The following is a 21631-nucleotide window of genomic DNA, read 5'->3' as shown; positions in this document are numbered from 1 at the left end:
GTGACACAGGTTTCTGAGAGTCACCTGCAACCTCAAAAGCCACAAGGATGCCTGTACCTCACAAACCATAGGCACGGGTTCTTGTTCTTTGCCCTCACCTCTCTCTGAAATCCCTGGCTGCTGGAAGATGATGTACCTGCTGCTGGTGTACCTGTTCATACCCATCTAGAGGTATCTTCTCTGTCCCTCTCCTACTCCAAACATCCTCTTTGGCTCTATCAGGGCCAGGTCTCTCCTTGCTGCATAAGCATGCCATGTTTGTTCTTCAGAGGTTACCTTGCCTGAATATTGTAACCAGCTCCCTCAGGAAGAATAGGACCCATGTCACTGCTAACAGTTTTCCCTTCTGAATTCCCATGAGCATGTTTGCTCTGCCCATGACTGAGCTGTATCTGTGAGTAAGGAAGAGAGTTAGTTAATACTTAGTTGAACTCAGGCTCTTGGGTGAGGCTCTGTGGGGCTTGTGTCTTCTGGGGCAAAGTCAAGAAGCAGCCCCACATGTCAGTGTCCACACATGCTGCAATGAGTGTGCTGAGAAAGCCTATTCATCAGTCTAGTCTAGACAGACAGCACCTCCTCTCCTGCCTCCTCACTTGGAAAATGTCACTGAGCTAGCTTTGTGGGGAAAGCAGGAGCTGGGAATTTCCTAGGTCTGTGACACTTTGTGCGTTGGAAGGGGGCCTGGCTCTTTTCTGATGATGGCAATAAGGGCATGTTGCTGTCTTGGATTACCCACTTATGGGTCCTGTTACTATGGAAAAAATGTTCTTTCTTAGCTGCAAGTGAGTAGCTCAAAAGAGAAAATCGTGTCCAACAGAAGCCCCCAAAGGAGGAAGGACAGGACAGTTAGGACTTAATATAGAGGCACAAATTGTGCTGTGGAAGGCAGGTGATGAAATTGCTTCACATCAATTCTGGTTTCTGTTTTAAAACATTTGGTTTGTTTCTATGAAAACAAATATATGGAAAGAATGCAGGTCGGTGACATGAAAGGCATTTCTTCTTCCTAATTTTAGATGCTGTTTCCCTCTACCCTTTGACAAGTCACTGCCCAGTAGAGGAGACAGATGTGGGAGGGCAGCCAATGCTCTTTCTGGAGATGTGGCCTCATCCCAAGCTCACAAGGTGTGTATGGGGTGGTTCGGGTGCAATTTTAAACTAATTGATGAACTGCTGTGGGGAGTCTATTCATTAAAACACACTCTTGATACTGATGAAACCCTAAGCTACAGGGGCCAGTAGGAGGCATGGAGATGCTGGCCAAGGGGACAGTGTTCATGGTTCTCTGTGACTCACCAGGCTGTCTTCTGGAGACAGGGAACAGCACAGTCTTGGTGGCAGGGAGAGTCTCACTGTGACTGCCTGTCTATTTAAAGCTCATGAGGAAACACAAAGAGGAAACAATTGTCCCATAGGATAGTCTTCTGTAATGTCACTGCTACAGACCCTTCTACATGGGACTCATTAAAGGTCTGGCTCTGAGGACCAAAATGGGGCAAGGGTGTCTGGGATGGAGTAGAAGTGCAGGAACAGTGTGGCCCTTCTAAGTCCCTCCCTTGGTAAAGAGAAGGTTTAACTTACATTAATATATTAGGTTTATATTTTGCTGTAAGAAAAGATATCCCATACAAATCATAGACCTTTTAAAGCAGGTGAACTGTGGGTTAGACTCTCCTAGATTCCAAACTGGCCTCAGAGCACACAGCAGAGGGACAACTGCAGTCCCAGGTGAGCTCCCTAAGGGCCCTCTCCCCAACCTGAGGGAGGTGACTTCCTCATAGTCCCTGCCAGGATGGGAACTCACCCCACCCCACCCCAGTACTCCTAGCAATAACATCCTTTCTGAGACCAAGTTTCTCTTTTCTCATACAAACCCATAGACAGTGTGCTTCCTCTACTGATTCCAGCTCTCAGATGGGCAGGCCCACCTCACTAACAACTCTGGAGTAGGCGAGTGGGCAGAGGAAGCAGTGAGATGGGCTCGTGTGTGTGTGTGTGTGTGTGTGTGTGTGTGTGTGAGAGAGAGAGAGAGAGAGAGAGAGAGAGAGAGAGAGAGAGAGAGACAGAGAGAGAGAGAGAGACAGAGAGAGAGACAGAGACAGAGAGAGACAGAGACAGAGAGAGAGACAGAGAGAGAGAGAGACAGAGACAGACAGACAGACACAGACAGACAGACAGACAGACAGAAGGTGAGAGCACTGAGCACCTATCTCAGTGTGTCTTGAGAAACTCTTGAGACTGATTCTCCCTCTGTTACTGGCTGGCCAGTCTGTGTTGGAGACCAGCAGTTGGAATGGTGGGAAATAGGATGGGATGAGTGGGCCATTTCTTTACTTCAGCCCAATGCTCCCTCCCTCCATCCTCTCCCTTCTCCCTCTCCCTTCTCCCTTCTCCCTTCTCCCTCTCCCTCTCCCTCTCCCTCTCCCTCTCCCTCTCCCTCTCTCTCTCTCTCTCTCTCTCTCTCTCTCTCTCTCTCTTTCTCTCTCTCTCTCTCCCTCTCTCTTAATGCAGACCAGGTCTGTCTATAATGTAACTTTGGCTCTCTTAGAACTCACTATGTAGATACAGGCTGTAGCTCAGGCTGTATCTTTGTGTGCTGGGATTAAAGGTATATGCCAACTTGCCTGGCTTCTGCTTTTTTTTTTTTTAAGGGGTTGTTTAATTTTATGTGTATAAGCATTGGTCCCCATGTATGTAGCTGTGCCACATGAGTGCAGTACCTTTGAAAGACAGAAGAGGGAGTCACCGAAGAAACTGACAGTTGTAAGATGCTGTGTGAGTGCTGGGAACCAAATGGGTTGTCTGCAAGAGCAGCCAGTGCTCTGAATCACTGAGCCATCTCTCCAGCCGGTTTTATTTTTGTTTTAAATGTTGTCTGTGACTGTTGAAGAGCTTTTAGTGACTGTCAGCAGCCCAGGACTTCTAAGGAAGCAGTCACATTCCCGACGGGTTCCCACGGGTGTGCCTTCAGACAGTGGACCTCCTCCCAAGGTTACCCTTAAACTCTTAGTGTTTGCTCTCCCAGTATTCCTGTCACTCAGGAATGCAGTAGCTCAGCTGGCCCAGAATCTGGGCTGTGGCCAGGGCAGCTTTCTCTCTGTGTGTTTTCAGGTAGCAGCTGGCAGGCCCTGGTTCCTGTGGGCTGTTGCTACCTGGGCCTCTCTATAGGGCTACTAACACTGGCAGGTAGCCTCCCTCCTCATAATGAGTGGACAATAAGTTGATAGAGACCAACTCAGGGGCCTGTTTTATCACCAGATCTTAGAAGTCGCCAGTTGTTTGAGGTTGGAACCCTTGGGGGTCCCTAAGAAGGTTGCCTCTCATTCCTCTCCTTTATTTTATTTATTTATTTATGTATTTATTTATGTATTTATTTATTTATTTGAGATAGGGTTTCTCTGGGTAGCCTTGGCTGTTTGGGAACTCAGTCTGTAGCCAGGCTGGCCTCGAACTCAGAGATTCACCTATTGCTGCCTCCTGTTAGGATCAAAGCCATGTTCCATCACTGCCTGGTGCCTTATTCTTATATACAGAAGCATGCCAAGCTTTTTCATGTGGCTGTTTAGATGTATCTTAGTCTTGTGAATATATGTACCTATGTCTGTGTATCACACATCCTGCATACTGCATTCCATACCCCAAAATTGCTTGACTGCATCTCTCGGGATTGATGTTCAGTTCTTATGACAAAGAATGCTCTAGTGAGCGTTTGCCAGTCATGTCTGTGTGGATGAGGGAGAAAGCTCCGATGTCAATCTAGTCTCCTTCCTTCCTCCCTCTGACCTCTAACTGACCTGAACCCTGGCTCATCTCATAGCTTCTTAACAAGTACAAGCAAGGCCCAGGCAGTTGTCTCTCCTCCCCTCTCCTCTCATCCCCTCCTCTCTCCTCCCTTCCCTTCTCCCTCCCCCTCCCCTCCCCTCCCTTCCCACTGATCATCTTGCCTCTATCTTATGCTTCTTGTTCTTCCCCAGGTGGCCCTGCTTGCAGCCTAAGCTACATAACTCCCCTTACCAGCTTCAGGCAACCTGTATGAACATTCCAGGTCAGACTGGGCATCTCTCTTCCAGGTCCCACAGTGACCTGAGCAGGGTTCCATTCAGAACTTGGAGGCTACCTCAGGACTATCTGGCATGTCTGTCTTTCTGGGCCTGGGAGATCTCCACTAGCAGGTATCAGCTGAAACTCCAAATGGAAGCCTTGTACAGTCCTGGCCTTAGCTGCCACACTCTGACAGCTAGTGCAGGAATAATGGATCAACCACACCTTGAACATGAACATCATTGTTAACAGAGTTGCCTTTCAAGGCTGGAGACAAACATAGGGAACAGTCAGTTCTAAGTACTTGTGCAGTGTAATTGCATCTCTGGACTGTGGCTCTCTGACCTCCATTCCTTTTCCATGCAGCCCTGAGCACGATAGAATTTTCTTCTTCCTTTGGTCTTCTGACATTGATTTCTGTTCAGCCCCAAGACCTGAAAGGGCCATCATCTCCTCGCTGAGTTACAGTGCCTAATGTTGGTCTTCCTCACTCCAAGGCCCCTGACAAGCCATGCTCACAGTGATTGCTGGAGGTCAGGAAAGGCATTTATCTCCCTGTTGTTAGTCTGTGCCCACTGGGGAGACACATTGGTGGCAATTTTTCTTCTACCCAAATTATAAGAATCAGCTCAGTGAGACTCAGTGGGCCAGGTATGGATGGAGATCCATTGGAAGAGATTTGTGATTGACCCTCTGTGGTTGCTTAATATTAGTTGTTAATTTGACAGGATCTAGAGTAGCGATTCTCAGCCTTCCTAACAATGCAACCCTTGTGTTAGGAAGTTCTTGGTTTCTTGTGCTTTGCTGACCCTGAACCACAAAGTTATTTGTTGCTACTTCAAAACTTTATGTTTCTACTGTTACAAATCGGATTGAAAATATCTGATATGTGACCCCCTACCCCCAAAGGGGTTGAGACCCAAAGGTCGAGACCCACTGATCTAGAATCACCATAGAGATGTGACTCAGGGTATGTCTTCGGGGAATTGTCTGTTAGGTTAATTGAAATGGGAAGAGCCACCCACCTTAAAAATGGGCAGCAGTATTTCCGCAGCTAGCTTTCCAGAGAGCATAAACAGGAGAAAGCCAGCTGAGCCCCAGTACTCATCTCTCTGTGCTTGCTGCTGCCATGATAGACTGCATCCTTTTAAACCATCTGCATAGAAACCCTTTCTCCCATGAGTTGCTTTTTGAAGATATTTGGTCACAGACACGAGAGAAGAAACCAGCACACCCTGCCAGCTCTGCCTGCATTGCTCAGCCACTCTGAGCTGAGGAAGTGTCTTTAAGAGATCTGCCCTAGGGAACATCAGAAGTGGCTCAGTGAAGGACTGAGTGTGGAGTCTCCATTAAAGTGAGGGGCCCTCTCCCAAGCATCATTCCTCAAGTCTTCACTCTACCACTTCAGAGACCACATTCCTGCAGGCTATAGTTTCATATTACAGCCGACCCCCAATGTCCATTTCCACAGTGGAGCCTGAACTCCTGACAAGAGCCACCATTGTAGCACAGCTCTGGCCCCTGAGCACAGTGTCTGTTGAATAGACTGACTGTCATCACTGATGACCTCCTATCCAAGCTCCCTGTCACAGTTAACCCTCACTTTGCACCTCTTCCATGCCAGTACTGTTCCAGGCTTAACAAAATCCATCTTAGTTAGTATCCAACTGGCCCCAGTGAAGAAAGTGCTGCCCAGCCTCTCTTTACCCCCATAACCACTGATCTTGGCCAGTTATCTTGACTACATCTGGCATCAACTAAAATCCAAAGTTGTTGGCTATGTCTGTACACCAGTAGATTATACTACTGCAAGCACAGATGAGAGAGTTAGGGTGTGGTTGGTCCCTGCTTGCTCTTTATCTCCTGCATCCAAGCCTGCACATCTGTGGGTTTGAGGTAGACTGCCCCATCCTGGCTTAAACAAACACCCTCCAAGATGGCCAGGACATCTGGGAAGACTAGGGGTGGGTCTCATTCATCCATATGGCTATGGAGAAGAACTGGTCCCTGCAGGATAAAGGCTTTCTATGTGCAGCCTTTTGGGTGAGGAGCACCCACACTACTGCAAACACCTCCCCCTTATGTTCTCTATGGAAGCTCAATAAACTCATTGGCTTTACAGAATGAACTTCGGCAAATCTTGTTTCCATTTGACATGGAGACCTGGAGGGAACTATACTATTTTGTCTCCCCAGAGGAGGGATTTTAGTACTGCATGTGTTTAGTTAGTCTCACTTCACAAAGGAAGAGCAGAGGTTTGGGAAGTTGTGTGACTTGTGGGCTCACACGGGTCCTAGTTGTGGTTGAGAAGAGCAGCTGAGGTACAAAATGTCCTTAAACTCCAAACTCCCCTATCACATAGCCACCTGCTCCCTTGGAAGTTGCTCCAGGCCTCTTATCTGATGCCTAATGCCTGAGAGGTGCTGAGTGGACTTTTGGAGCCAGCCCTGGCTCTGGAACCAGAGGATCAGGTTTGGCTAGTTGGTTCTGACCAGACAGAACCTGGTCTCTCTAGAGACTGCTTGTCTGTCATTCTGAAGCTCTCCTTAAATCTTCATGTCTTCAGACACTGAGTTTATCTAAAATTTCCACAAAAAAGGAGGACATTACCTACGAAGACAAACCCTGTATCCACCATAGGGCTACCCTGTAAGGCAGGTGCCCGGCCCACAGGGTGCAATGCCAGGTGATTTTTCTGCCGGGAAAGGCTCCTGGCCAGGATGATAGGTCTGGACTTTGGGTCTATTCTCAGTGTCAATTGCTCAAGATGAAAATTGTCAAGAGCCTGAACTCTTGCCAGGTCTAAAGATGGAGAAACAAGCCCCAACCGGAGCAAGGCAGATTTATCAGTTCTCATCCTGAGGGTTATGACTTTTTGGCACACCTCTATCTCCAAAAATATTTATATTAGAATTCATAATAGCAGCAAAATTACAGTTATGAAATAGCAAGTTAAATAATTTTTTGGCTGGAGGTCACCACAACATGAGGAACTGTATTAAAGGGTGGCAGCATTAAGAAGGTTGAGAATCATTGTTTTAAGTGGACATAGAGGGAGATGCTAAGGAGGACCCCAGTTTCTAGCATGGAGTGGGCCTGGAATTCAGGACCAAGGCAGTGATGGGTTTCATTCAGGCCAAGCTAGTTTGAGAAAGCTGGGGGATATGCAGAGAGGAATGGGCCGGATTTACAAACTCAGCTTGAGGTCAGAAGAATGGAGTGGTCACAGACACCCGGGCCTACAGATTTCTTTACATTTCTGATTTTAATGTTTTTGCATGTGTATGCATATGCCCTGTGCATGTGTGTTTCCATATGTATGGGCACATGTGCATGTGTGGACAGCTCAAGGTAGACATTGGGTGTCTCCCTACCCCACTCTCCACTGTATTTATTGAGGCCAGATCTCCTGAACTGTAGCTTGCTGATTCCAGCTAAGCTAGCCAGGCAGCTGGCCCTGAGGATGTACCGTCTGTCTCTCAGATGCTGGGATTACAGGTAACTGCCTTACCTGCCCAGCTATTACCTGGTTCTAGAGATCTCCATTCCGGTCTTCATGGCTACACAGTGCATGTTTTATGCACTAAGCCACTGTCTCCCCACAGCCCTGTTTAAAAAATAAAATAAAACTCTTGATGTTTGAGTAATGACAGACCCAAGGGAAGCTGCAGCTGGGTCCATGCATCTGTCCTTCAGGTTCAGCCCCTGGTCCTGTCCTGCACAGCTACAGTGACATTGAAGTCAGGGGTAGGGACACTCCTACCATCCACACAGCTTTGTCATATCTTGTGTGTACACAGATACCTACATGCTGAGTGCATGGTATCTGATGCAGTTTCAGGGCATGGGGAGATCTGCCTTATCACTGTCACGGATGGTTCTTCCTATGGTTAGAAAATTGCAGAGAAGATTCTGTGGGGAGGCGACCCTAGGTTCTCCTAATAATGAAACTTCCTGCCCATCCTGGACTCTGTACCCTTCTTTCCTGCCCCATGCTCTGCTCTGCACCCTTCCTTCCTGCCCCATCCTGGGCTCTGCACCCTTCTTTCCTGCCCCATCCTCTACTCTGCACCCTTCTTTCCTGCCCCATCCTTGGTTCTGCATCCTTCAATCCTGCCCCATCCTCCTCTCTGTACCCTTTGTCCAGGCAGTTTTCTGCTCAGGCTCACTTACGAGTACCCTCCCCCTGTCCTCCATCCTGTGGTAAATAACCAGCTTAGAAATCACAATGGACTAGTTTCTAGGCTGCATTTACCAGAAAAGGCTACATGTCTAGAAGGCTTTGCAGGGCCTTGTGTTAATTTTAGCTTGAATCAAAGAAAATACACTTTCATGATTTGTCGATTACATTTAACAGCTGCAGCTGACGCTGGAGTGACCCTAAAGTCCGTGTCATGAGCTTAAAGCATAGCTCCGTGCACAAGTGACACTACTGGGGGTGCTTCTGTTTTTTGGATGAATTCTACACTTTGAGGGGTCTTTCCTTACTGAGACAATCTCTGAGAAACCTAGCAAATGAACTCCCATGGAAACAAGGGGGAGGAAAACAGCCTATCTTTTTTATATCAATTTTCTGCTCCACATATTTTCGGTCACTCACTAGCATATGAATCCTTCCATCCATGAACTCTGATATTGGACATCTGTAAACACAAGTCCCAGACTCACCCAGTGGAAAAACAGTTCTGCAAACTGCAGAAACAGCAATTGAGTAGTGCACCACTGCCATCTAGGGGTCACATTTAGTGTTGCACCATATGGTGGCTCTTGAATATCTTGGAATCCAGCCTTGTTAGTCTTTTCCTGGGCCTTCCAATGGGAACAATTCAGTCAACTTCAATGACTCCCAGAAAAAGGAAGTCTCATGTAGAGAAGCTGGGGGTCAAGGGGACCCTGAGATGAAGCTGACAAGGCTTCCCATACCCTTTGTAAGGGGACAGAGCCAAGCATGGTGACAGTATCTAGGGGCTCTGGGTCAGGCAGCACAGGGTTTGAGTCCTGAGTCTGTCCCTTGTCAGTTACTGGACCTAGAACAAGCTACTTAGGCCTCTTCATTCATTCTATGAGACAGGGTGTTCCTGGGGAGGCAAACATGGCCTCAAATTTGAGATTCTTCTGCCTTAGCTCTTCTAGTGCTGGGATTAGAAGGGTGAACCAACATGACTGGACCACTTAAACTTTTGGAGACTCGTGTTTTTAATACCTAGTGGGAAACATGACTAGTGATCTGACCCTAATTAGGCCAGCATGGCCATTAAAAATATGTGAACCACGAGGAACATAATAGAGCCACCAAATGGAAGGTATATATAGTTCTTACTGACTGGTAGCTAGTAAGACTAAAAAGGAGGTATTGGGTACAGGGAAGGCTACACAAATGAGACAGAGAGACAGGGTTTCACAGGGTCAGTAGGAGTTTTCCATTCAAAGGGGGAAGGGCAGTCCAGATGCAGGAACCGTGTGTACAAAGGCATTTTAGTAAGAATGGTCCCACTGTGCTGAGTGCATTTCATTGAGTTTGGCCTGGTCTAAACTTAAAGTGGATGAGGTGTGGCTGCAGAGAAGCTCGATGGTTAGAGCACTTACCTCTTCTGCTGGGATCAGAGTTTGGTTCCCAGCATCCATGTACCAGGGCTTACAACTGCCAGTAACTCCAGCTTCAGGACATCCAATATCTTGCTCTGGGCCTCCACAGGCACCTGCATGCATATATGCAAATGCATGTAGTCTTTCTCTCTCACACACAGGCCCAAAATTGAAATAATAAAATACATCTTAAAAATCCACTGAGTGAAATAGAACAGGTGAGTTTGGCTAGAACCTCCAGGAGGGCTCAAGAGTCTACCTTGCTTCCAAACTTCCTCCAACCTCTCACCTCCCCACCTTGACATTCCCTCTCTGGGCTTCCTGCTACCACTGTCTCCAACACTGTCTGGCTACAAGGTTTGGTATAGAGCAAGGTGTGGATTGGGGTTAGCTTCACCCACAGCCACAGAAGTGCAAAAGCCACATTCTGCAAGGCTCACCAAGACTTTGTCCCTTTTGGGTGGTGCTTCCTTCACGTGCTGAATGGCCCTGGCTTCCTGACAGGAAGTTCATCTTTAGATTTGAAAATGGACTGTGGGATTGTAATTGTAATGTGTTGGTAGTGTCCCTAAGGCTATGAAAGCTGATTAGCACCTTCACTTCCAATAAGACATCCTGTGGGTGTTCTGGGGTCCCATGGAGAAGGCTAGCTCAGGGTTTGGCCACAAGACAGCTTCTTCCTTGAATAAGTTCTTACTTTTATTTTAAAGGTGAATCTAAATTTATTTAGCAGGCATTGGTGTTTTGCTTGTATGTATGTCTGTGTGAGGGTGCCAGATCACCTGGAACAGGAGTTACAGACAGTCTTGAGCTGATATGTGGGTGCTAGGGAATTGAACTCAGGGCCTCTGGAAGTGCCACCAGTGCTCTAAACCACCAAGTCCTAATAAGTACTTCCTATGACAATTGTCAGATTTTGTTTTTGAGACGGGGTCTCACTAAGGAACCCTGGCTGGCCTCAAACTCAGTATATAGCTAGGAATGGCCTTGGACTCCTGATGTGATTGTCAGGTCCCCAGACTTCTGGGGTTGTAAACACAGGTGGAGGCCAGAGGACAACTTATGGGAGTCGGTTCTTCCCTTTCACCATATGGGTCTGGGAGATCAGACTTGGTCTCTGCTCTTGGATTTTTGAGCTGAGGTCTCACTATGGAGTCCAGGTTGTCCTAGAACTCATAACTTTCCTGCCTCAGCCGCCCCATTTCTGAGCTCTTATTTCTGCTCCTCACTGTACTCTCACATCTTGTGTGTCTTTGGGTTCTCCATTTGAGAAGACTCCCAAGGCTGGAGAGATGGCTCAGTGGTTAAGAGCACTGACTGCTCTACCAAAGGTCCTGGGTTCAAATCCCAGCAATCACATGGTGGCAGAGAGAGAGAGAGAGAGAGAGAGGGAGAGAGAGAGAGAGAGAGAGAGAGAGAGGGAGAGAGAGAGAGAGAGAGAGAGAGAGGGAGAGAGAGAGAGAGAGAGAGAGAGAGAGAGAGAGAGAGAGAGAGAGAGAGAGAGAAGTCTTCATAACTGGGCAGACACATCCATCCATCCTCTTATTCCCCATTATTTGAATAAGTGATCCTGAACTTGCTGGATGACATTAGCCAGGGCATAGGCCCTGTTTGGTCCTGAGGGACTGTTTCTGTCCAATATCTAAAACACCTTCTAGCCAACAGCACAGAAGGGCCAACGGCCTTAGTAGGGAAAGGCTGGCATGGACTCCACTCTGACTAAATTCTCGGCTGTTCCAGACATTCAAGGACTTTCTCCTTGTCTACCACTTACCTGCTTCATTCCCAAACTCACTAGAGAGTGAACTGAGAAAGGGTGCTTGTGACAACACAAGAAACTCACAGACCTTGGTTTATTTGATTATTTTAATATGCCAGGTCAATGGACAGGAAGGATGGAGCACACAGGCACACCTGTGTTTGCAGGACGGAGGGCAGATGTCCACAGCCTTGGGCATGCATGTATCTCCTGTGTAATTAGGCAAATGAATACATAAATACCACAGCAAAGCCAGACTTGGGGAGTGTGGATAATCACAGGCCACAGGGGACCATGCTTTAAAAGCAGTCAGAGGCTTTAAATACAGGGGCTGAACCTTCTCACTTTATACAAAACTTATATATTAAAAGTAAGGATACCACGGTTTATACATGCAAGCAGCTTTGGTCAGAGAAAATAAACAAGGGAGGTGGAGCCATGCACAGGAAGGGCTTGCCTGTCTGCTTTCCATCTTCTTCATCCTCACAAAGTCAGCTGGGATCATAGAATAAATCAGCTGGTCTCGGTAAGATACTGAAAAGTCCAGTCTGGTGTCCTTAAGGGCCTCCAGGCCCTCTGTGGGCAGGGAAGGAGCCCTACAGCTGAGAACACTTGAAACCTTGGAAGGAACCAGCCTGGACTGGATGGGGAGGGACATCTATTGGATCAGACAGAGGAGGGAGCTGCATCCAGCCAGACCAGGTGAGTTTGATGTGCTGTCTGGACCCAGGTCCCTAGAGAGCAGGAGAAATCACAGAGAAAACCACTTTTGCAAGCAAAGCTGAAGATGGCAGGTCAAGCCTGTGTTTCTCACAACTGTGTAAAGCCCATTTCCCTTAGAACTGGCTAGCACTGCTGGGATCACACTGCAGCAACCGGACAATAAATGGTCGCTCTTGGCACCTTTGTTGAATTCTTCCAGGGACATTTTGCCTGAGGAATGGAAGTGGGAGACTTAGGATTAGCCAGTGCTCTGGTTAAAGTCTGGAACCCTCTGGAAAATGGACAATGTCCAGTCTCCTCTTCTCTCTCTCTCTCTCTCTCTCTCTCTCTCTCTCTCTCTCTCTCTCTCTCTCTCTCTCTTTGTCTCTCTCTCTCCCTGTCTTTCTACATCCCTCCCTCTCTCCCTCCTTTCCTCCCTTTTGTTTTGTTTATTGAAACAGGGTTCCTCTATGTAACAGCCTGGCTGTTCTAGAACTCACTTTTTAGACCAGGTTAGCCTTGAACTCACAGAGAGTCTGCTGTCTCCTATGAGCTCCGATTAAAGACATGTGCCACCATGCCTGACCAGAGTGTATTTTCTTAACTAGTGATTGATGGAGCAGAGCCCAGCCCAGTGTAGGTGGTCCAACCCTGGGCTAGTGATTCTGAGTTCTATAAGAAAGAAGGCTGAGCAAGCCATGGGGAGCAAGCCAGTAAGTAGCAACCCTTTCATGGTCTCTGTATCAGCTCCTGCCTTCAGGTTGCTGCCCTGTTTGAGTCCTGCCCTCATTGCTTTTGATGATGAACTGTTATGTGGAAACTGTGAGTGAATAAACCCTTTCTTCCCCAAGTTGCTTGTGGCCATGGTGTGTCATCAGAGCAATGGAAACCCTAACTCAGACAACAGGGATGAAGCCTACAGCTCAGAGGGTCTACTGACATGCCCATGGTTATAGAGCCCTAGGAAGGGTGCAGGATGCAGGCTAGGTGTACCTGACCCTGAATTCTAGTCTCCCTCCCTCAATCAGAGCTGAATCAAGTGGGCTGGAAAAGGGCAGGCCTGCATAGGCAGAGAGTGTATCCCAAACACCTCTGTGCCATCAACAGTTTCACAGGGTCATCTACTCCCCTCTCCCCACCTCCACCCCGTCTCCCAATCCCCTCCTCCCACTCCACCTGCTCACTCCCTTCTCTCATCAGAACAAGTCTCACAGACATGGTGCTGGACAAAGGGAGCCAGGAAAGTTTAAGTGACGTTCAAGAGCATAGGATACAGCTGGGGAATGGAAGAATGGAGGGCTCCTTGGTTCAGAGTAGAGGGGAGGTTGTGGGGCACAGCTTCTGTCTGAAAGGAAGATCTTTGGTGGGAACTGGAAAATCCTGGAGGGAAGGTCAAAGGGGAAATACATTGAGCCCTGCCCACTCATGGATCCCAAATCTGCAGATTCAACAAACTATAGGTGGGAAATATTCTAGAAAATGAAACTGGAGGTACACAGACAGTTTCTTCTTATTTCCCAAATAATACAAATTATTATTAACATCTATAGCCATTGTATTAGGCACTGTATATAACTACTTTACTTATTTTATGGATGTATGTAATTATTTATTTGGGGGAGGTGATCTCAGGGAGAATTCAGAGGACAACTTGTGGAAGCTGGTTCTCTTTTCCTACCATGTGGGTCTTAGGGATTGAACCCAGGCTGCCAGGCTTGGAAGCAAGCGCCTTTACCCACAGAGTCAGCTCTCTGGACTAAATACAGAGATGGTTTAGAGCATGGAGCAGGAAGGATGCAGGGTGCACATAAGCACCGCTCCTGTGAAGAACTGACTGCTGACTCATCCTTTACTGTGTCGTTCTGATTTCTATAGGAAGCCCTATAGACAGCTAATGTGTGTGTATGCTATACATGTGTGTGCAGATGAACACCCACCCGTGCAGAGGCCAAACAGGAATACCGGTGTTCACAGTATAACCTTTTCTCTCTCACTGAACCCAACCGGGGCTTAACATTGTAGCTACGCTGCCTGCTCAGCAAGCTTCTGGGACTCACTTGTCCCCTAGTTCTAGGGTTTCCGGCATGCTCAGCCACTCCTGGCATTTCCATGGGTGTTGGGATCAGATCAGGTCCTCATGCTGGGTATCAAGTGCTCTTCCCCACTGAGCCATTTTCCCAGTTCTTGCTTTGACAATTCTTAATCACCTATCTCAGATCTCATTAGAGGTTTGTTTCCTTTTCTTTTCTTTTCTTTTCTTTTCTTTTCTTTTCTTTTAAAAAAAGACCCGTTTTATAGAATTGTGTGAATAAACCTGATGGATGAGCTCAGCTGGGACCTGATGTCCAGCAAGCAATCGATAGATGCTTGGCTTTTATCGTTACTCTCTGCAAAGACATGCAGTCCTTTAGTACACCAGGTAGCAAGTGGGCAGAGGAATGACCTGGTGTATGGGGCCGGGGATGGGGGTCCTGGATCCCTGCACTCCCCATGCTTAAGGCCCTGTCAAGTGCAGGTACCTGCACTATCTCCAGCATTTCACTGCAGCTGATGTAGCCATTGCTGTCTAGGTCAGACATGCTGAAGGCCCACTTCAGCTTCTGTTCCAGCTTGTCCCAAGAGGTCATGCTCACAGCAATGATGAACACTTGGAAGTTGATGGTGCTGTCGCCGTTGGTGTCAAAGGTGTGGAAGACATGTTCAGCGAACTTGGAGGCATCTCTGTAGGGGAAGAAGTTGGGCTAGATCTTGAAATTGTCCACGGTCAGGTGGCCAGTGGGACAGTCATTGAGGAAGCCCTTGTACCACTCCTGAAGCTCATGGTCGGTGAACTCCCTGTGTTTCTGCAGGTCCTGCAGCACCTCAGGACACAGCTGGCTGTTCTGCTTGCCCATGGCAGCTGGCAGTGGAGACTAAACCTGCAAGGCCAAGACACAGGTGAGCTGTGGATACCTGAAACCCCAGGTCTGGCTTCCTATCACACCCTACCACCATGGTGGCTAAGCAATATCCTCTGTATGTCCAGTGCCATCCATTACAGCAGTGGTTCTCAGCCTTCCTAAAGCTGCAACCCCTTAAAACAGTTCCTCATGTTGTGGTGAACCCCCAGCTATAAAGTCATTTTTGTTGTTACTTCATAACTGTAATTTTGCTATGGTTATGAATCATAATGTAAATATGTGATATGCAGGAGGGTCTTAGGTGACTCCCTGTGAAAGGGGCATTCGATCCTCAAAGGGGTTATGATAACACAGGTTGAGATCTTCTGGGCCAGAAGAACTCAAGACCATGATAGTGCAAGCTCTGACTTTTAGCATTTCCAGGATGGCTCTCCTCAGGAGGTACAAAATGGTTCTATATAACATGTCAAAACCCAGAACACTCTAGGAAAGACAGAAAAGATATCTTTTTATGGCTAAATACAGTCTACTAGGAGCATGCATGCAGAATCGTGGTAAAAGGGACAGGGAGAGGCAAGCCTAAATCAGTGGAAGGAAGCTTTGTCAAATGTCCTGTAAGGGTTAAACAAGAGTCAGGATTGAGACAAACCCCTCAGCTCATCTGCTTGGGGCAAAGGGGTCTCATGGACCCAATGCTGACTCTTCGCTTTGAAAAGCTAATTCTTTTTCTCGTGGGGGACCCGGTGTGTTTGTTTCCTTGTCACAGATACATTTGCTGATGCTGCATAGTAAATAAATCTTGCCTGCATAGGCAGATGCTAGTGGTTCACATTCCTACCTAACACAGCTAGGGTAAATTTAGAACTAGGTTGACTCCCATCCTGAGTGGATTCAGGGATGATACCAGAGAACAGGAACATGGCTTTGGCCCTTCAAAGTTCAACTTCATTTGTCAGCAACCCTAATTTTATAAATGACATTTAAAAACCCCATTCTTACCCAGATTCCTGGGTTAATCTGGGTAAGTAGGGTTTCATGGGGACCCAGGTATTAAAGCTTTGAAGCATGTTGACAGGGGGCTTCTAGATCCCCCAAGACCTCCCTGTCCCCCTCCACATAATACTGGGAGAAGTTACCAGCACATGCCATGCTGTTTTAGCCCTAGAAGAGACACCTGGGAACCTTATGGGAGTCCCCACTCTTTATTATGCCTCTGAGATATTGTTCTGCCAGGGACATCTAGAATTGCATCAATTGTCGGTAAATGTCGATGTGAATGTTACCAGCTGAAACAGCCCCCTTGGAAATTCAGGACTGTGCTTCATTGTCCAGCACACCCCACTGCAGTCTCCCACAAGGCCCAAGTGTGAGATCCTGCAGTGATTGGCCACTGGACGTTAATGCTCGTTCACTTCCCTACCTCAATTTTGGTTTCTTTCCTTCACAATAACACACCTGCATAGCTCAGTTATTTTTGAAATGTGAAGAAGAACTAGTGTGGGTGAGTCTCCTCTACCCAAGTCCCAAAGGAATCCACTCTGAACTGCTCAGAGGCTTATGAATTCTAAGCACTAGGTGCTAGGTCCTGTTAAGGAAGATGAAACATGCACTCAGTATTACCTGCTACCTCTCCTGTGTTCTTCACATCTTTCTCAGGCTGTTAGCGTTCAATGTACATATTTTAATTACTTATCTACAGGACTAGGAGATATTTAAAGTTCCTTGTCCAAAACAGACATATGGCAACTTGATATTGCCTTTCAAAGCACACATTTACTTATCTAAACATGTCCTCCCCTGTACAAACAACCAACTCAAATGTCCACAGTATCTTGATCAGAAATAATCATCAACTCAGGTAGCCAGGTGCCAAACATCTGTAATTCTAGAACTGGAGGGTGGAGGCAGCAGGATCAGGAGTTCAAGGTCATCCTTGACTATATAGCAATTCAGGGCTAGCCTGGGCTACACTAGACACTGTCTCAAAAAATTATATGAAAAGAAAGAGAACAAGCAGGCAAGTAGTGGTGCATGCCTTTAACTCTAGCACTCATTGACAGAACAGACAGATAGGAATTCAAGGAAGGCTAGCCTGGGCTACAGAGCAAGTTCTAGGATAGCCAGGACTACACAGAGAAACCCTGTCTTTCTCTCATAGACATACACACAAACACACACACATACACACACACACACACACAGAGACAGACAGACAGACAGACAGACAGAGACAGAGAGACAGAGAGAGAGAGACACAGAGAGAGAAAAAGACAGAGAGACAGAGAGATATCTACAAATGGACAAAGATTATACACTAGGGCATGTGGCCATTGCTGCCATCTGTGAGAACTGGTCACATGGGTTTGTGAGTGGAGGCCTCCTGTGGAAGAACTTACTGGAAAGGTAAAGTTGACTGAAGTGGGGAATTGGCTGGATGGACAGGTATCTTGTAGGACCTTTTGTCGTGTTTTCCTTTGTAATTTTATTTGTTTATTTGTTTTCTGAGACAGGGTCTCATGTAGCTCATGCTGGCTTCAAACTTACTATGTAGCTGAGGACGACCTGTACCCTTACCTTCCTGCTTCCCCTGTCTAGCAGTCACAGCTATTAGCCACAAAGCCTGGCTCATTTGCAGGGTTTGTTTGTTTGTTTGTTTGTTTTGTTTTATTTTAGAGACAGGATTTCTCTGTATAGCCCTGGCTGTCCTGGAACTCACTTTGTAGACCAAGCTGGCCTCGAACTCAGAAACCTACCTGACTCTGCCTCCCAAGTGCTGGGATTAAAGGTCATTTACAGTTTTAAGATGTCGAAATGTGTCCATATGTTCTTTTCCTTTTTTCTCTTTCAAAGCTTTAAGAATATTTACTTATATAGTATGTTACAACTGTTTTTCTTGTTATATAATACATTGAGAGGTTGCCTGGTACCTGCTGAGGCCTGAATAGTATGTCGGATCCCTGGAACTGGAGTTACACATGTTGTGAGCCACCATGTGGATGTAGGGAACAGGACTGAACTGGGATCCTCTGCAAGAACAGCAAGAGCCCTCTCTGCAGGATCCCATTCTCCTTAGATTTTATTTTCTACTCAAAGAAGAAGCATCCACCAATCATAGTGTCCCAGCCTCAATCTCTTGACTGATGGCATGTCTAAGAACCTCCGAGTTGATAGAACAATGTTGGCTAAGCCCTGTCTGGGAGGGGCTTCAGGAACAAGAAATAGACACAGAGCCTTGGCGCTGGCACACAGTTCTAATCCCAGCAGTCAGAAGGCAGAGGCAGCCAGATAACTTTGAGCTCCATGCCAGACTCGTTTACAGAGAGAGGACTCTGTCTCAAAAACAAAAACCAACTGAAATGCAGAATTGAAGTCCTGGAGGGCCTGCATAGAGGGGCCCAGGCTCTCTTAAGTCCCTCAGTCATGGCTGACTGCCAGATCCTTGCCTTTTTTTGCTACACACACTTCCTATCTCACAGCCTTGCTTCTACCAAGGTTTAGTGTCCTCTTTCCTTATCACCTACAGCCTGGGCTTCAACCACGAGTCAGCCAACCTCTCCCTCACTCACTGGACATTAAGCTTGACAGGGTGGTCAGTGCTGGCCGGAAGTACCCCCGAAGCTACCTACATCCATCTCTGAAGAGAAGCCCTCAATACCAACTTCTGCATCCACAGAGTCTGCCCTAAGAGGACAAATGCAACTGCTGGTGGCTGAGGGGTCACCACAGGCCTAGGATAAGCATACAGATGAAGAGCTAGCTGCTCTCCATGGAGTCCACTACCCAGGGCTCTCATTCAAACCCCAACACAGAGTAGGAGCATATCATGACTCTTTGGGAAGGGATAGAAATGCCCTAGTTTTATTGTAGGTAATTCATTTTGGAAACTCAATTAACAAAACACATGTAAAATTGAAGCCACCCTGGTAACACGGAAGTGTAGGTAAGAATAGGGTGGCCAACAGTGGGAGGGTGGTACACCTGGTGATGTTTGGTCCAAAGAATCCCTTAGTGGAGCAGGACAAGAGGTGCAAAAAGAGATGTCTGGGGATAATCCAGGAATATTGATGGGGAAGGAAGGGAGGAAGGAAGCAATGAAGAAGGAAGGAAGAAGGGAGAAAGGGAGAAAGGAAAGAAGGAAGGAAGGAAGGGAGAGGGAAAAGGAGGGCAGGGGAGGGAGAAGGGAACTGGAGTACCTAGAGGAAGGGACAATGAGTTGAGCCCAGGAGGTGGCTACTAGGATGTTACTGTCAGAGGCAGGTCCTCGGGAGACCCTCAGGCAGGAGACAAAACTGTGAAACAAGGTGAGCAGGAGATCCCAGAAAAGAGGGCAGAGTTTGGGGTGGTAGCAGTTAAAAGGTAGAGAAGCCAGGTTGGACCAAGATGGGAGGTGTTGGGTCCCCTGTTCAAATACTAGTATTGGAGGGAAAAGACCTAGAACTGGTGAAGCCATGTAGCTCCAAGGCCCTCACCACTGAAACATTCACACAGGGAAACTTACAATGTGTCTCTGGCCTGGAGTTCACTTAGAAATGTCACCCATCAGTTACATCTTGCTAACCAGAGCACTGACCATCAGAGAGCTCCTGAACCTCTCCTAAGTCAGCCAGGACATGACTCCAGGATACCCAGCTACGGGATTGTGCCGCAGACCCTCTGGGTCACTGTGCAAAGAACAAGGCGTAAGCATCAGGAGGATGGAAACCACCCGGGAGCCTTCAATCCATGTTTCAGGGCTACCCCTGAGGCGTTGAGGGATCATGGGAAGTAGAAAAGGGAAAAGGAAGGGTCTGAGCCTCAGGACCTGGTTCTGAGGAGCAATGGCTTGAAGATCTGCTCCTGCATGCAATGTCATTCAAATAAAGGGTGGTGACAATGGGAATGTGTCTGGCCATCTTAAGCAACTGGGACCAATGGCACAAGCAGTATGAGATAAGGAGGAAGAGAGGGTAGGATTGACCCTTTTCTGAAACTCCAGTAAAGAAGGGCTCTATGTAAAGAAGCCTCAGTCCTGGAGGGACTCCATGGATCATAGTCCTCCCACCCTGCCATGTTCCATTACACCCAGACGGGAAAACACACCTTTACAATGCTAAGTGCTGCTGAGACTCTTGAATATCCAGCAGCTAGCCCTGAGCCATAGGAACCCTCAGACAGTGCAATCAGTGCCAGTGACACCCCTTCCCCTCCAAACGGGACAAGGATTCAGTACAGACGCTTGGGACAGAGGACCAACAGTCATAGAGCAAGCTAGCCAAAAAACCGCCAGGGAGGACAAGAAAGCAGGCTCCCAGCAGCAGAAAGCCCCCCACCCCCACCTTAGCCTCCTTCTTGACAGATACACCCCATCACCTGGGAGAGAGGATCACCAGAGAAGCCCATACTTGAGCAGGCAGTCAGGACCTATTTCCAGTGTTTTCCAGTCTCTTGGGTTCTTGAAGTATAGATGCTTGAGTCATGCTGGATTGAGGTCCCTACTTCGAGTGCCCTGCACTACAATGGCACATTCCTAGGCAGGAGAACTAGGTGCTCTGGCCAATAGATGGAATTTAGAGTCAAAACTGTAGGCCTAGAGGGCATGGTAGAAGATGACAGAGCCTCCAGGGCATGGTAAGTGGTCTCACGTGGCTCAGCTAGGAGTTAGCAGAATGAGTCCCATCAAGAATGAAAAGACCCAGGTTAGAGCTGGGCTCTGTCCTTTGGGTTTTGATCTATCCTGGGCCCCTTCCCTGCTAACATCCTGAGAGGCAATGAGATTCCAAGTTGAGTTTAACTGGTACCCAAAGAAGCTCCTGGCCAATAAAGTGGCTGTCAAAGCCGTGTTCTCTTAATGCTCACTTTCATGAACCTGCTAAGTGGAGCCCACAAATGCTGGCGGCCTCATAGATGCTTCCTGGGACTTGCCCCCGTAGATGCCTAACAGAGACCTGGATAAAATATTTAATATGAGGGACCTCATTTTAGCTCTCCTGGAGGCACTGAGACAGCAGCAAAGATGCGTGATGGGCTCAGTGGTACACACCCCGTTACAGCTGTCATTCATTAAGCAACCGAGGCAGCCTTAGTGATGTTTAGCTGTCTGGGGGAAAAAACCTGACCAAAAAAAAGGAATGCTTACACAGTTACAGAAAAATCACTGTGTGCTCCCCTGAAGAAATACCTACCTAGCCCTGGCCCTGAAACTAACCCAGGCTTCATTCAGACAGCCATACTTTCATCTTTTTAGGGGGGAGGAATGAGGGTCCCTGGATCACACAGCCACCTCCCACTTGTTTAAAGCACTTCACATTCTAGCAGGGATTAGATCTGACAGACAACAGCCTTGGGGCATCAAGGACATATGATTTTACAGTAATGGGAATTGGGGGAGGGGGCTAACAGCTCCTACCTCTTCTCCCAGGGTCTGTTATGCTCTTATTGTCCTTAACACACTGAATTGTAAATTAAGGAAAGAGCAAACACATTGCTGGGAAACTCTGGGAAAATATTTAACCAGAGCTTGGTACTGCGAGTAATAAGCTTTGCTAACAGCACAGTTGTGCTGTCACTGGGAAAGGCCCTTGGGAGCTCCAATGTCCCATTAACCACAGCTCAGTGTTGGCTAGGAACACGCATGGTACAGTTCATCCCACCACGCAGCAATCTC

The 21631-nt window shown here is 47.5% G+C and overlaps 1 protein-coding gene and 1 pseudogene across 2 annotated transcripts in view; both read right to left on the bottom strand.

The window, feature by feature from the left end:
- Gm4012 overlaps positions 1–14715 on the bottom strand; it is a 92618-nt pseudogene extending 77903 nt beyond the window's left edge.
- The window catches only part of Gm10479 (predicted gene 10479), a 46564-nt gene continuing 36408 nt past the window's right edge, over positions 11476–21631 (bottom strand). The window contains exons 4-5 of one of the 2 annotated variants that reach the window (XR_003950222.1): positions 14608–15006; positions 11476–12319 (exon numbers count right to left, since the gene is read on the bottom strand). Coding sequence is in view for 1 of the 2 variants with exons in the window: in XM_030247037.1 (XP_030102897.1) it covers positions 14853–15006 (154 nt within the window). In the remaining variant the exon portion in view is untranslated. Of the gene's footprint in view, positions 12320–14367; positions 15007–21631 lie in introns of those variants that run through there. The other variant, XM_030247037.1, reaches the window with a different exon arrangement.

The sequence above is a fragment of the Mus musculus genome, chromosome 12, assembly GCF_000001635.26.
Source record: "Mus musculus strain C57BL/6J chromosome 12, GRCm38.p6 C57BL/6J".
NCBI lineage: Eukaryota > Metazoa > Chordata > Mammalia > Rodentia > Muridae > Mus > Mus musculus.
The sequence above is the reverse complement of the archived record's forward strand: the minus strand, read 5'-3'. Positions and strand labels throughout refer to the sequence as shown.